The sequence below is a fragment of the Siphateles boraxobius genome, unplaced genomic scaffold (assembly GCF_051911475.1).
Source record: "Siphateles boraxobius isolate OS27281-9 unplaced genomic scaffold, OSU_SipBor_1 9, whole genome shotgun sequence".
Lineage (NCBI taxonomy): Eukaryota > Metazoa > Chordata > Actinopteri > Cypriniformes > Leuciscidae > Siphateles > Siphateles boraxobius.
In genome coordinates this window covers 21,670,583-21,684,699 of record NW_027509219.1, presented here as the reverse complement: position 1 = coordinate 21,684,699, position 14,117 = coordinate 21,670,583, and the positions used below count along the sequence as shown (strand labels likewise).

General features: G+C 36.7%; 1 protein-coding gene across 1 annotated transcript in view; it reads right to left on the bottom strand.

Annotated features, from left to right (window-relative positions):
• prex1 (phosphatidylinositol-3,4,5-trisphosphate-dependent Rac exchange factor 1) overlaps nt 1-14,117 on the bottom strand; it is a 79,534-nt gene that overhangs the window by 19,166 nt on the left and 46,251 nt on the right. The window contains exons 14-21 of the mRNA XM_077223916.1: nt 13,185-13,260; nt 12,633-12,705; nt 10,905-11,047; nt 9,122-9,214; nt 3,181-3,329; nt 2,754-2,839; nt 1,350-1,489; nt 1,089-1,197 (exon numbers count right to left, since the gene is read on the bottom strand). Of these exons, the coding sequence (XP_077080031.1) occupies nt 1,089-1,197; nt 1,350-1,489; nt 2,754-2,839; nt 3,181-3,329; nt 9,122-9,214; nt 10,905-11,047; nt 12,633-12,705; nt 13,185-13,260 (869 nt within the window). The remainder of the gene's footprint in view (nt 1-1,088; nt 1,198-1,349; nt 1,490-2,753; nt 2,840-3,180; nt 3,330-9,121; nt 9,215-10,904; nt 11,048-12,632; nt 12,706-13,184; nt 13,261-14,117) is intronic.

Sequence of the window (14,117 nt, the reverse complement as noted above, 5' to 3'; positions counted from 1 at the left end):
ACCAAAACTGGCTACTGATAAAAGGACAAAACTATGGCAAGTTTTTTTCTGTTATTATTATTAACGTCTGATGTAGTTGAGCAGAATGCTCTTTTATGAAGTTACTTCATTAAAGGACATATTTAATGAGATTATGCCTGAAAATGTTTTGGATTTTTTATCATATGTTCATTTAAAAATATATATTGTATACAATGACTTCTTGTTTTGTTTTGTTTTATTGTATTTATATGATATTTGTATTTTTATAATTGAATTTTTGCCATGAAAATAGCTTTGAATGCTGACATGGCATTAAATAAAATAATCTGATTCTGATGTAGTTGAGGAACCAACTACGTCAGATCAAAAAAATAAAATACCACCACCACTTTTGAAACATCTCGCGGCACAAATGTACCAATACGAATAAATAAATACTTATCCAGTTAACTCAGAGCATACATTTTGTTCAATTGTTAAATAAGAGGCGATCTAGCACTGAAATGTTAAAAAAAAAAAAAAAAAAGTGATCAAAGTGCTCGTTGCCGCAGCGATCAGTGGCGCAGATACCGCGTTCTGTTGTGGCTCACGCGGTGCACGGTCTTCACTCGGAAGCGCGCTTCAATCCGTTGGGAGACTCCCTATTCGTTCCGGTGAAGGAGAACTCATGTTGCCACGGCCAAGCTCCACTCTGCTGTTGTGTGCCCGTGCGCCACACATGCATGTGGGAAAAAGTCGCGCGAGTAATTTACGTCACGTGATCGGCTTTTTTGATCGGCGCTTTTGGGGTTCGCCGATCAATCTATTTTTAGCCAATATCGTCCGATCATGATCGGCGTCCGATCAATCAGAGCATCCCTAGTAATTATCCATTATGTTGTTCCTCTATTGGTCAAAAGTCTTTGCATGAGTTCACCACACATGAATTTTGGTACATACTGTAGCAGATGACAAAACTTTTTCACATGAGCTTGCATTCACAAATGCATGTGACACTGGATCTAGTGCTCCCATGGCTTTTGCATTCATAGTAGTTTTCCCATAACGATAATTACTTTTTTTTTGGGTACACCTGTCATTTGCCAGCAAACACACACACATTCTACCTGTTCCATTAGTGCAGCCATCCTCTGAATCTGAGCCATTCTCACAACCCCTAAAAGACATCTGCTCTTCCACATCCTCATACACACGATACGCCCACTGACCACAGCTCTGTGGCAGAAGAAAATAATGTCACAAAGGGAGGAAACAGGTACTATATAGTGTCAGAAACAAACAACCTCTAGGATTCACCATATGTGGGCCTAAATAGCCTATAAAAAACACATAATGCAGAGTTAAACACAATGCATGCTGATTCTCACTGTGTCTTGCTGCTCCAGGACAGGCTGATGGCCACTGAAGTGCTCCAAGACTTCCTGGTAACTGCTCTGGTTCATGTTGTTTCCGTTGACTTTAAGCACACACTGACCAGGCTGAAGACCCGCTGCAGCTGCCTCAGAGCCTGTATACACACAAAAATAATGCATTTAACGCACAAGAACCTTAAATGAACCAATAAAAGATGTCAAATGAATGATTTTGATGTGATAAGGTTATATACTTTACATGTAGGCAAATCCAAACTGGCCTAGACACTGTCTAACACACAATGTGTTTGATGTTATGTTTGCTGCCTCATCGGTGTTGACAAAGCATCAGTTTGTATTTGTACTGTAGCAACCTAGCAATATGTTTTTGTTGTATTTTAAATGTTTTGGGGGTTTTTTTGTGATTTTTTTGTGGTTATTCCTGGCCTTTTGGAGCCCACTCTTAAAAAATAAAGGTCCCTTATTGGCATCGATGGTTCCATTAAGAACCTTTAACATCCATGTATCCATTTTCCATTGCACAAAAGGTTCTTCATGGTGGAAAAGGATCATCAGATTATTAAAATATTCTTCAAACTGAGAAAATAATTGTTCTTTTAGGAATTGTTCACTGAAATGTTTTTTTGGGGACCCTTACAATACTTCTTAAAGATAACGGTTCCAAAAAGTATTTGAAGACAGTAGCTTTTAATATGTACTCCCAGGTACCTGCCCTGAAAAGTCAGATCAATAAAACATGTCAGATCATATATTTATGCCCATAATGATAAAGTACGCGACAAAAAAAATCTGTTTGATGTAGAGGTTTTAAATTGGCCATTTCAGCAAGTTGCAGCAACAATAAGATTTATGAGACAAGAATAACTTATGATTATTGTTTATTTACAGGACGATTTCACATTTTCTCTGCCTTGAATAGACCACTTATTCTGGAATTTATACCCCCTTCATTCATGGGCACTGGCTGTGATAAAAGGTCCCATAATGACACATCATAAATCTCTTTTTGCATTTGTCTAAGTGCCGTGAAGATGAGCTAATGGTTGAACTTCAAAAAGCTCCAATAATGTGCTTTTTAAATCCAGAAACATGTGCAGGGATCCGGAGTTTGGGCTCAAAAGTTGAAGAGCTCCAGATGTTGATCACATGAACACAGCAGCTTGGTGTCACGAAATTGCTTCATTTCAAAGCTTTTTATAGTACATTAACATCTGCCTGGCAGGTTAGACGTTGGGAATGCAATGCATTCCTCAATTCAGAACGACATGCATGAATGTTTATGGAAAAAACAGGATTGGGTCTGGTTTTTGAGGCCATAATAACTTCACATATGAATGTGACAATGTCCATGTGTTTTTTGATCATTAAAACAGGTGTTGTCAAACAACGGAAACTCACCTTTCTTAACTGCATGAACGTAAGGTGGACAAGAACCGCAGAGAACAAACGGAAGAGTTCCATGAACATCTGGAATCTTCACAATCCTATCAGATACACACAAATATGACACAAACACATAAGCTAGGCTTTTTTGTCCATTTCATCTAAGCACTATGACATGAGCGAGAATGTTTTACTAAATGTCTTTTGTGGTATGTAGCAAAATAAAAAAAATTGATGGATATAATTGTTTGGGACACTGAGGAACAAGAAGTGCCGGCATTCGTTTAAATATTAATTAATTCTCTTTTGAAAACAACAGTTTTGCAATGTGCAGCTCTCCTGCATGCAACTCTAACACCAGTAGTGTCCTTTTACACTATCCCTTGCTACATTTAACACGTCTGTGCGTAAGTATCTGATTTCTACCATGCTGAGGACTCACTCTTTGTTCTTGGTGGCCACCAGCAGTCTGAGGGAGCGGCGTATACAGAAAGACTGGTTGATCATGGTCTCCACCTCAGAGAAGGACCTCAGAAAGACCAGGTCCTCATTAATGGAGTAGATCTTTCTCCCCGGCTGCAGGCCTGCCATCTGGACAAAATAAAAAAAAACATGAAAACAAAGGAAATACCTAGAATCCAACTGACAAACAATCAAAAACAAAATAAATTAAGGTTTCATTCATAACACTTTTCTTTGCTGTGTATGAGGATGTGGAAGGGAGGAAGAGAGAGAGAAAGGCCACGTACACAATACACAAATTAGGTACACAAATTACACATACACAAATTAGGTTGTCAATTCATCTTTTAGTGGTTAATCCTGTTCTGTACACACAAGAAGAGTTCAGTATTTACAGGAGTGACAACAGCATATACAATTCTATGCAGTGTGTACAGAACCAAACTGAACAACTAGCTGTTAATGACATTTAAACACGCATTGGAGATCCGTCCGCAAGACGCCAGAATGTTGCAATGGCTTCAATCTTGCAATTTCGGAAGAGAGACGTGTTCTGTACACAAACAGAATAATAATTTAGGGGCCGTCACTACTGAAACTATACAGAGAGTATGTGGCCAAAGAGAGAGACAGATAGATGAGTGGTATGTTAATTAGGATTAGAGGATTGTCAGAAGAATTGAGAGAAACTTACTCCTTTATGGCAAAAGAGCTTTATAAGTTATAAGCACCAATTTCAGATTACTGAGCAGTTTATTTGAAAGTGTAGTTAAAAACGTGGGATTGTAGCAATCTAGCATGCTAGCAAAGCAAGATTGCTCTCTGGGGTTCCTAAGGGGTCCATTTTGGACCCTTACCATTTCTTATTTATATAAATGATTTTTCGAATATTTCAAATATTCTTACTCCAATAATGTTTGCTGATGACACAACCTTAGTTCTCTCACACCCAAAGTTTATTAATTGATTAAGAATGTAAATTATGGTCTAATTGCTTATGCTAATTAGTTATGCTCTAATGAAACATTTTTTTTATTAGTTTTAGTGGTAAAAATGTATACCCTAAGGATTTATCAAAAATTAAAGTTGCGTCCATTGAGGTGCCTCAAGTGTCAACTACAAAATTCCTGGGAGTTTTTGTTGACGAGAGTTAGAGGAAACGAGCTGACTATATGAGCAGAAAAATACATAAATCTACCGGTATAATAAAGAGGGTTAGGTATCTTGTTATTAAAGAATGTCTTCTAACTCTTTACTATAGTTTAATTTATATGTATATCTCATATTGAAATAAAGTTTGGGCAAGCACTTTTCCTACTACACACAAAAAAAAAAGATCCATCAGAAACATTTTGTTAGGATTGAAAACCGATCAAATGCATAAACTTCAACTGCTTCTTTATATTAGAAACTTCTAATTATTACTATTTATGATATTAATATTTGTCAAATATGTTTTTTTACTTATAAGATATATTCAAGTGAAGTACAATTACGATGTAATTTAAGAAGTAAATTCAAAGTTTCACTGTTACTTAACTCAATCTTCAGATTTTCATCTTCCTAAATTTCTCACTTGTAGAGGTCAATACTCAATAAGATTTAGGGGTATTAAATTATGGAATGCTTTATCCCATCTAGCAACAAAATGTTATTCTTTAATATGTTATAAAATATGTATAAAATATAATTTTATTGCTGTCTTGTAACTGTTTTCTTCTTCTTATTATTATTATCATTAATGTATTTTATTGGGTTTGTTTATTGTGTATATTATTTTGGGGGTTTTGATATGTCATATACATTTATGTATTTGTTATTGTAATTTAGCTCTCTCTTTAATTTTATAGTTTATTTTTTTCTTTGTTGTTTAGGTGGAGGCTTTAAATAACAAATATAACCCTTTTGGGGTTTCTGCCTCTCCCTCCACAGTGTGTGGATTGTATTTCCTAGGGATGACCCCGAACAGTCGAAGATTCGATGCATCGATAGGAGGAGCCTGATTCGATTACCAATCTCACAGTCGAATCTTTGCAGAGGTTAAAAGGCTGCTCAATGTCTGATTTCACATCGAACTACTGGTTTTCTGTCAATATGTTAATAGGAGCCTATTATGATAATGCTGTAAATACAAATGTGCAAAGGAAGAAGCTTTAAATAAATATTTTTAACGTGCATGAATAAATCCAAACACCCCGTGACAGATTTAAGTTTCACTTTTTGATACGTGACCGATAGAGGAGCGTTTTGGCGGCAGGGATTTAAATCTTTAAAAATGTCTGGGATAAGAAAATCTAAAGAGTGGATGCACACCATCAGGAAGGATATATTCCCAGACTGGATTTAGCTTCAGGAAAACCATGATCGCACTTCTGCAGGCCAACGTTAACAAGTTGGTTTTCCTTTAACGCAACGTGTTCCTCCAATAGAAAGTCACGTAAAGCGTTTTCTTTATAATAACGGTTTTCAATGGGAGGAAAATTAGCGTTTAATTAAACGCGTTGCGTTCATATTCTGGGCTCATCTGCTTTTCTGTAGGCTATACAGTATGCTTTATTAATAAGGTGTGTATAGAATTTGATCTTTTAATATAACCGTCTTAGGACATTAAGCCGTTAAACGTTTTTCACGTTAAGCGTTTGAATGTATTTTATCCGCGCACACAATTTGAAAAGACTCAAACGGACACAGAGACACAGACAGAGTGAAAGACTAGATTTTTTTCTCTCTCGATCAGGTAGGGTACAAGTGATTTCAAAAAATTTCAGCCGGTTCTAATTTGATTTTTGGATGCCGTGAACATGTTTAGATAAACGGTCACTCGAGTTCAGCGTTTATTGTTGTTTCTGCAGTTAAAAAGACAAAGTTGACCATTCTGGCTATACTTTCGATATTTTAATAATATATTTTTAATTTTTTATTTATTGATCACTCAGGGTAATCTAATTTAACTATTTGTGGCTCGTGTTTTGAATATATGTTCCCCTGCACTTTAGGCACTTTGCACACATTTGTTCGGCATCTTGTGACTTGATTCAGACTTATTTCGTTTTTTTTTTTTTTTTTTTTAGAAAGGTATATTCTGTTCTAATTTAATTCTGTAAATTAATTGTTTTAATCTTTTTTGGTGCAAAGATGTTGCGCTCTGTAGGTACTTAGAGCCTGCTCGCACAGGCAATTTAGCCGATTTAATTTGATTTGCATGTGAAATGCAAATCCTGTCTGCAGTGTGGCCATTCTGCAGCCATTCTGCATTCTGTTATTTCTTAGTTGTATTGATCCAAAATGTTTTTCTAAATTTTTTTGCTATATCTTTGTGTGATATTCTGTACATCGCGGCTTTAAAATGTTAAAGCCCCGCCCCCTCCTTAACCCCACACACACGATTCGACAATTAGTCGACTATAGGGAAGACTTGACGATTCTGATTCGACTATGAAAATCCTTATTCGGGGACACCCCTAGTATTTTCTTGTTTTTCTTACATATTTTATATTTGTGCAAATAAACTAAAATAAAAAATAAAATAAAAAATTGGGAATTGTAAAAGAGAAGAGAAGATAGGAAAGGAAAGGAGAATGGAAGAAAAGGAGGAAGTAAAGAAAGTTCAGAGGAAAGAAAGAAGGAAGATAAGGAGGGAGGATGATGAAAGGAAAGAAGAAATAAATGAAAAGAAGCAAAGAGAAGAGGAAACAAAGAATGAAGCAAGTAAGAAAAGGGGAAAAAGGAACCTATATATTTGGTACAATAGAGTGTTATACAGCCTAAAACCTTTGTAAGCAGAAAGAAAGAAAGAAAGAAAGAAAGAAAGAAAGAAAGAAAGAAAGAAAGAAAGAAAGAAAGAAAGAAAGAAAGAAAGAAAGAAAGAAAGAAAGAAAGAAAGAAAGAAAGAAAGAAAGAAAGAAAGAAAGAAAGAAAGAAAGAAAGAAAGAAAGAAAGAAAGAGCAAGTTTTAAAGAAGGGGAGAAAAAAGATGAAGTGTGAGGACTCTGTGGAGAATATGATGGGACATGCTTAATTGCTTCTCTCAGATCTCCAGAGAGCAGAGCTGAGAAGATAGAGGGAGTGAATGAATTCAGCAAGCGTGTCCTGGACCGACACATGAACTCAAGACTGCAGATCTGAGCGACTCATGACAAGTGTCAGAACACACAGCACCTCTACTCATTCACTATATTAATCATTACAGTCACGCTCTCATCTTCAGCAGATGCTCCTGTGAGCAGCAGTGTGACACTTTTTAATATGGACTAAATGTCTTGTGTCAGGTCGAACTGGCACAGCGGGGATAAAATCAGTGGTGGTTTAGATCTTAACCATAATTATCTACCAATCTTCTTCCATAAATATCTGGGAGAGCTGTACAGAGCATGAACACAAATAACCCTGTGCACTGAAAATAGCGCATCCGAGTTGGAGAGGTACTCCTCCAAATGACACATAATGATCAGGGTTTATTCCCCAAAGACTTATCAGATTAGATCCACACAACACATCCAACAACCCGGGAAACAATCATGGTTAGACGGCAAAAAGAGTCTAACGAAGACTTGAGAGATCTGGCCTTCAAGAAGAGTTTAAGAAAGGTGAACACATTATTAGACAACCTCACACACTGGATAAATATAAATGGACATCTATCAGATTGTCTTACAGTAGAGCATGGCACAAGACAGGGATGCCTACACTTGGTCTTTCCACTATACACACTATAATAAACCATGTGGACTGTGAATAAATCATAAAATAAAACGTACACAGATAAAATGATAATTTTGCATGAAAATGATGCACTGTTACGCAGATATATTTCCATAGTAATATACATTTCACTTCTACATTTATGCATTTGGCAGATGCTTTCATCCAAAGCGACTTACATTGCATTAAAGGTATATAGTTTATCAGTTCATGAATTCCCTGGGAATCAAACCCATGACCTTGGCGTTGCTAGCGCCATGCTCTACTGTTAATATACCCTTTACATGGGTGAATCTCACAAGCCAGTCAAATAAAACTTCCTAGATATTATTTACTCCAAAATGCATACAAAAAATGATGCTTTTTCCTGTTGCTATTATTTTCAGAATAATGACCCTCACAATTATTTATTGGCATAATGTACAAATAGTGTAGAATGACAATTACTTTTTCAGTTATTGGAAAAAAAAATTGTATTCAGCAAGGATGCAAATGCATTTATAATGTTAAAAAATATGTGTAAAAATGTTTCAAATAAATTCTTTTCTGAACTTTCGATTCCATGAACTTGAACTTTTCGTTTTCACAAATTATTATACAACACAACTGTTTTCAACATCGATGATAATAAGAAATGTTTCTTGAGCATCAAATCAGAATATTATAATGAAAATGACTTTGCTTTTTTTTTCTTCCCATTTTGAAGTGAAATATTACTGGGACATTTTATTGAGAGGTTTAATGAAATTGCATCCAAAAATATATATATCCTTAACTTTAATATATTATATTTAACGGCCCAGTGCTAAATGTAACTGATGATCAGACATAGCCTTGTAAAGATACTGCAACTCCACTGAATATATTAAAACATAAAAGAAAACAGTGGTTTAGGTTTTGTAACTTTATATGGAAGGCGATCACATATATGGATAGAATTTGGGTGGAAATGCCTTATAAGAAAGAAAACACAGCTTACTAGGGAAAAACCAAAATGTGGCAGACTCTGTGGGACTCAAGTCAACCATTGGCATGTATTTTGGGAAAGCTCAGTCAGTTTTTTGTGATATACATGGGGCAGAGAAACATGAAGAACTAGAGGAATGGAGGAATACTTTTGCGCATTGCATTTTGGGGAAACAACTGGCCTTCAATCAAAAATACATCTGATACCTGCATGCAGCAATGCTCAATTTAGAAGATGGTCGCTCAACCTCATACCTCTGCATATGAGCCCCTGGTCACACTCTTCACTATGATGGCCTTGTTCTTCTCTTCGATCTCAAACCCATAGTTCTCCTCGTCAGGATGGATCTGTACGGGGACAAGAGAGTCACTGTATCATGATGACGGCCAAAATTAGCAGGAGAGCAGGACGTTATTATGATGGTTTCATTTGTGCATCTAAGAAAAAAATTCAGCAAGTGACTGCATGGAAAAGAACGTGTTACTCTCAGGACTCAAATTGTGATTTAGCAGTTCGGTGCCATGCTGAGAGAGCTGCAGCGTTTGTGCAAACGTGTGAACAAGCTACATATCCTCTAGTCCAAAAGCTGTTTGAGGTGTTAAGTCCGTTCTTCTAAAAATAACTAAACAATAATCTGCTCAGATGTGCTACAGCTGCATGCTAATAGGTCAGCTCAGGTGCTAAAGGCATAATCATGGATCATAACAAGGATATAATGCTCAATTTCTCCACAGCTACACATGAGATGGGCTTTTATGTGCTTTTATTATATAAGAGCTGAAGCAGAACAGGTTTACAAGCCCTGTAAATGTCTTCCCCGGTTTTGTTTCTATCCGTCAAACAATATTGTCTCCGAAAAACTGCAACGGCGTGACGTCTGAGAGGGCTGGCTGAGGAGGGTAAATCGAGAAGTTCTCAGCCTCTGATCAGAGAGGAGATAATGCAAGATTTTCATGCATTTGATGGTCTGGAGGAGTAATCTGTCAGTCAATAAGGGATGAAAGAGTAGTTTGTAAAGGTCAGGGTAATTACTGATGGATAAGGAGGGTCTTAATAGGCACGGAGGAGAAAATCGATGCACTGCTGATGGTTGTGCTTGAGTGTGTGTAGTAGCAAGTGTATGTGTCTATGAATAAAGTGGGTGCGTTATAAATGTGTGTAACTTTCAGCATAAAATTATTGGGTTTCATTTTACATTAGTATTGGTGTTACTGAGTCAGTGGGTAAATGATCTGAATCTGATATAGCTACACAATTTAGAGTGATTGAACTAAAATCAAACTTTTTACAATGATAACAGGATCTCAGACAAGTAAATCTACAGTAAATACACCTAAAGAGATAGTCACACAACGTTTTTTTTGTCACTGACTTTCATTCATACACATGCGGATGTGGGAGTCGGATGTGCGGAAACGCAAGCGCAAGTGTGCATTGTGCTGTGTTAATAGTTCAAGTTTGGTGAACTCTGACCCTTGAAATTGTATCATGTGTGACAAGTAAAAGATCGACATGTCACACTGTGACCTCTTAGCTAAATTAAAAGAATATAAACTTAACAGAGGGAGTAAATTGCAATTGTTTACATTTTGGATTTATTATCATTTTTTATACTTAAACTATTAAATGCCTAAATAAAAACTAAATAAAACAAAAAAAAACACCCTCATTTAAAGTAGAACACATATTAATGAACTATCATTTTGCTACAAAAAGATGATGACATAAATTCCCAATGGGACTCAAATGAATCAGAGAAAACAAACAAACGGCAATCAAAGCTACATTTGACAGAAATGACAGGAAAGAGCCTTTAATTATTTTGATGCCCTAGTTCTTATGGGCTATAAAGGGACATGCAGTATAAACAGCTACTATGCTTTTATTAGAAAAGCTATTGAATTTAGAAAGAAGTTCAGCTACTGTCAAGCTATGGAAAAAGGTGGTTAAGTAAGTGGCATTGCTAGTTGGTTATCCCCTCAACACTGCTATTCACAGGGGTGAAACCCCTGATGTGTACATGTCTTTGTATCTCACCATTAAGGATTTGGCGAGGATGTTCTCGATGAGTTTGAAGTCACTGCGAAGCTGTTTACTCTTGGAGCTCGTACCCTCAGTCTCCTCATCGGCATAGAAGCGGAAAAACTGCGAGTCATCCTTAAATTCGCTTTTCTCCAGAACTGCAAGGCAAAGCTAGAACTGAATTTAACTGAGAAAAGCAGTTTGCTATTTTTATAAACTGGTAAAATAAAACACTTATAACTCAAAGATGATCATATCGGCTGATGACAAAATGATTTGACAGAGTGAAGAGGGCCAATTGCATCACCCTTCAGTTCACGTCAAAACAACTCATGATGTCTGTGGGATTGATGTCTGGGCAAATCCGAGGTGAAGGATGAAGGAAGAGGATTTAATGGTAGTGTGTGTGTGTGTGTGTGTGTGTGTGTGCGTGCGTGCGTGCGTGCGTGCGTGCGTGCGTTCAGGAACTTTGTAGGGACAGGCTGTTCTGTCTGTGAATTCCAAGAAAAATATTGTTGAGGATAGTTTTGGAGATCCGACATGACCGCAGAACACTTCTATAACTCTGACAGGAGGCATGTGTCTATGAGCATGTGTATCTCATCGGAAAATATTATTTTCCATTATTGTGATAATTTCTGTTCCATCAGAGACCCCAGATGTTTTTCCAACAGCTGTTTACATCTACAACACACTTATCTCTCTCCATTTTACACTATGACCTCTGGCAGACACATGGAGAGTGTGATGTTAAAAAAACAATAAGTGTGTGACACTAATTATGAATTTAGAAATAAAAGAACTGAAATATATATATAACACTAGGCTGTTAAATTAGCATTATAAAACAGATAGTTCCAGAACCTGACTGTGACCTGCTGAGCCACATTCAAAGCCATTGTAAAATACTGTATAAACACACACCTGTGACCTCATTACATCAGTATTACTATGCCACTATATCTGTGTGTTTCGGTGTCTGTGAGTTGCTTGGCAATCATTCTGCTAAACATTGCTGAAGAACATCATTGCTTGGCGGAAGAATTATATGTCATCAATAAATTGTTGCATTATTAGTGCTGTGTGTATGTTTTATGAGACCTTGCCAGGTATGTGAAGTAGTTGTTTTATAAAAACAATTAGCCCTGTGAAGCCATGGTTTACAGTGATTTTAGAACAGCTTCAAATTGTGCCTAATAACACCATTTAGCTGTTATAAAATCACAGTAAACAACAGCTTATTGTGGCTTATTGCTTTATTTTAAAACAATTAATGTTGCATTATATTTCCAAGATAGCTTTAGTGCTGCCAGGAGTCAAATCCCTTTCTCTTTCTCTCTCTCTTGTACACAAACACAGCCACGGTTCAAAGCTTTAACTATAAGAAAGCCATACGTAGTCTGATTCCCATGAAAAGTATAAACACTGTGTCTCTGTGGCATTATCAAAATATTATTCTGTTTGTTTGAGCAACCTGATCACCCCTACATAGCACCAACCAATGGCAGCAGTTTTATTTTCTGACTCACAGCTAATGTGGTGAGTGTTCAGGAAATCTCGTTTTAAAATCTTTACTTTTTGAAAATTCCATTTAATGCTAGAGACACAGAAACTGAACACTTCACCTTTAAAGTAGCAAAGAAACAGAAGTAGCGTCAGGATACATCACCAAAGAGAAGTTTTTTATTTCGCCAGAAGATCAAGTTTATGACATTTTGATTAAAAATAATTATAAAGACTGACCGTGGTGCATGAAACCAGCATTGCAGAGTCCAACACCGAGGGTCACCGCATCTTCACGGCTTGTGCTGTCACCCTGCAGAAGGAGAATCACGAACAAAGTCACAAAACGATTAAGATAGAGAGCCATGTTAGATGACTTCTGTGTTTGGAATGCAATGACAAAATGGAGCAACTGTGAATATTAGACTGTAAATAATTAGAGATAAAAAAATTAGAGCAGAAATAGTATATAGAAACCCAAAAAGAATTAACTGAAAGATGAATATAAAGTAAAAAAAGTGTGTATGTTATGTTTATGTAATAAAGTGGTGTCTCTCTCTCTCTCTCTGTGTGTGTGTGTGTGTGTGTGTGTGTGTGTGTGTGTGTGTGTGTGTGTGTGTGTGTGTGTGTGTGTGGAGTGTGAGTGTGTGTGAGAGAGAGTGTGAGTGTGTGTCAGAGTGTGTGTGAGTGTCTGTGCGTGTGTGTGTGTGTGTGTGTGTGTGTGTGTGTGTGTGTGTGTGTGTGTGTGTGTGTGTGTGTGTGTGTGTGTGTGTGTGTGCGTCCTCATGTTACCTGTGACACAAGCCATTCAACTAGTTTGCTAGCTGGTACGACAGATTTGAAGGTTTTCAGATGATAATCTCTGTCTCTGTATATAAAGAAGATTTCAAATTGAAAATGTTCACAACTGTCCACATCAACACATTGAATCATTTATATAGGACATTAACTTTTTTGCTCATATAAGGGTGGTGTCACTTTAAGACTTGACACACGGATCCATTATATTCTTTCTCAACTGTTTACTTTCACTTAAAACATAACTGACTGTTTTACATGAATACTCGCCAAGACCGGCATTATTTGACATTGACATTATTTTTTGTGTATTTGACTGTTTAAGCACAATAAGCAGCGAAAAATAACTCAATTTAGAACTGAGAGGCAACTTTATGTGCATGCACTTTGGGTGCAAAATCTGTGGGAATAAGTAAAGTTATGGGCAATATGTGCAATCCCAGGCCGAAATTCAAGCCCTGTAACAGCAACAACATTCATCCAGCGCGAATGAAACAAGTGAGTGAGGGGAGGAGGGTTTGTGTCAACATGCAGATGGAGAGACGAGAGAGTGAGAAAGCACACCTGGTATCGTGCATCTATTCTGCGGAAAATTAGTATTGAAAGCGCTTCAGATATTACATTTTTCAACACCACATTGCACTTCATTTCAGATGCCTTTTTAAAAGACTACAATTGAAAAATGTATGTTAAAAATTTAAAATGTATGTTTCAGAAAAAATCCACCCGCATTTGGCGCGTTAATATCAAGCCCTGTATTTATAATTTGTACACACACATACATAATTGATATAATGACAATGGAAATTTCTCTGATTGTTACAATTAATCACTGTGTTAAAGCAGTTATTTATTGATTAAGTGGCAAAGGTTAAATTAATTAAGGTTGCTAAACGAGACCAATGATCTGGAAATATCTTCTATTCA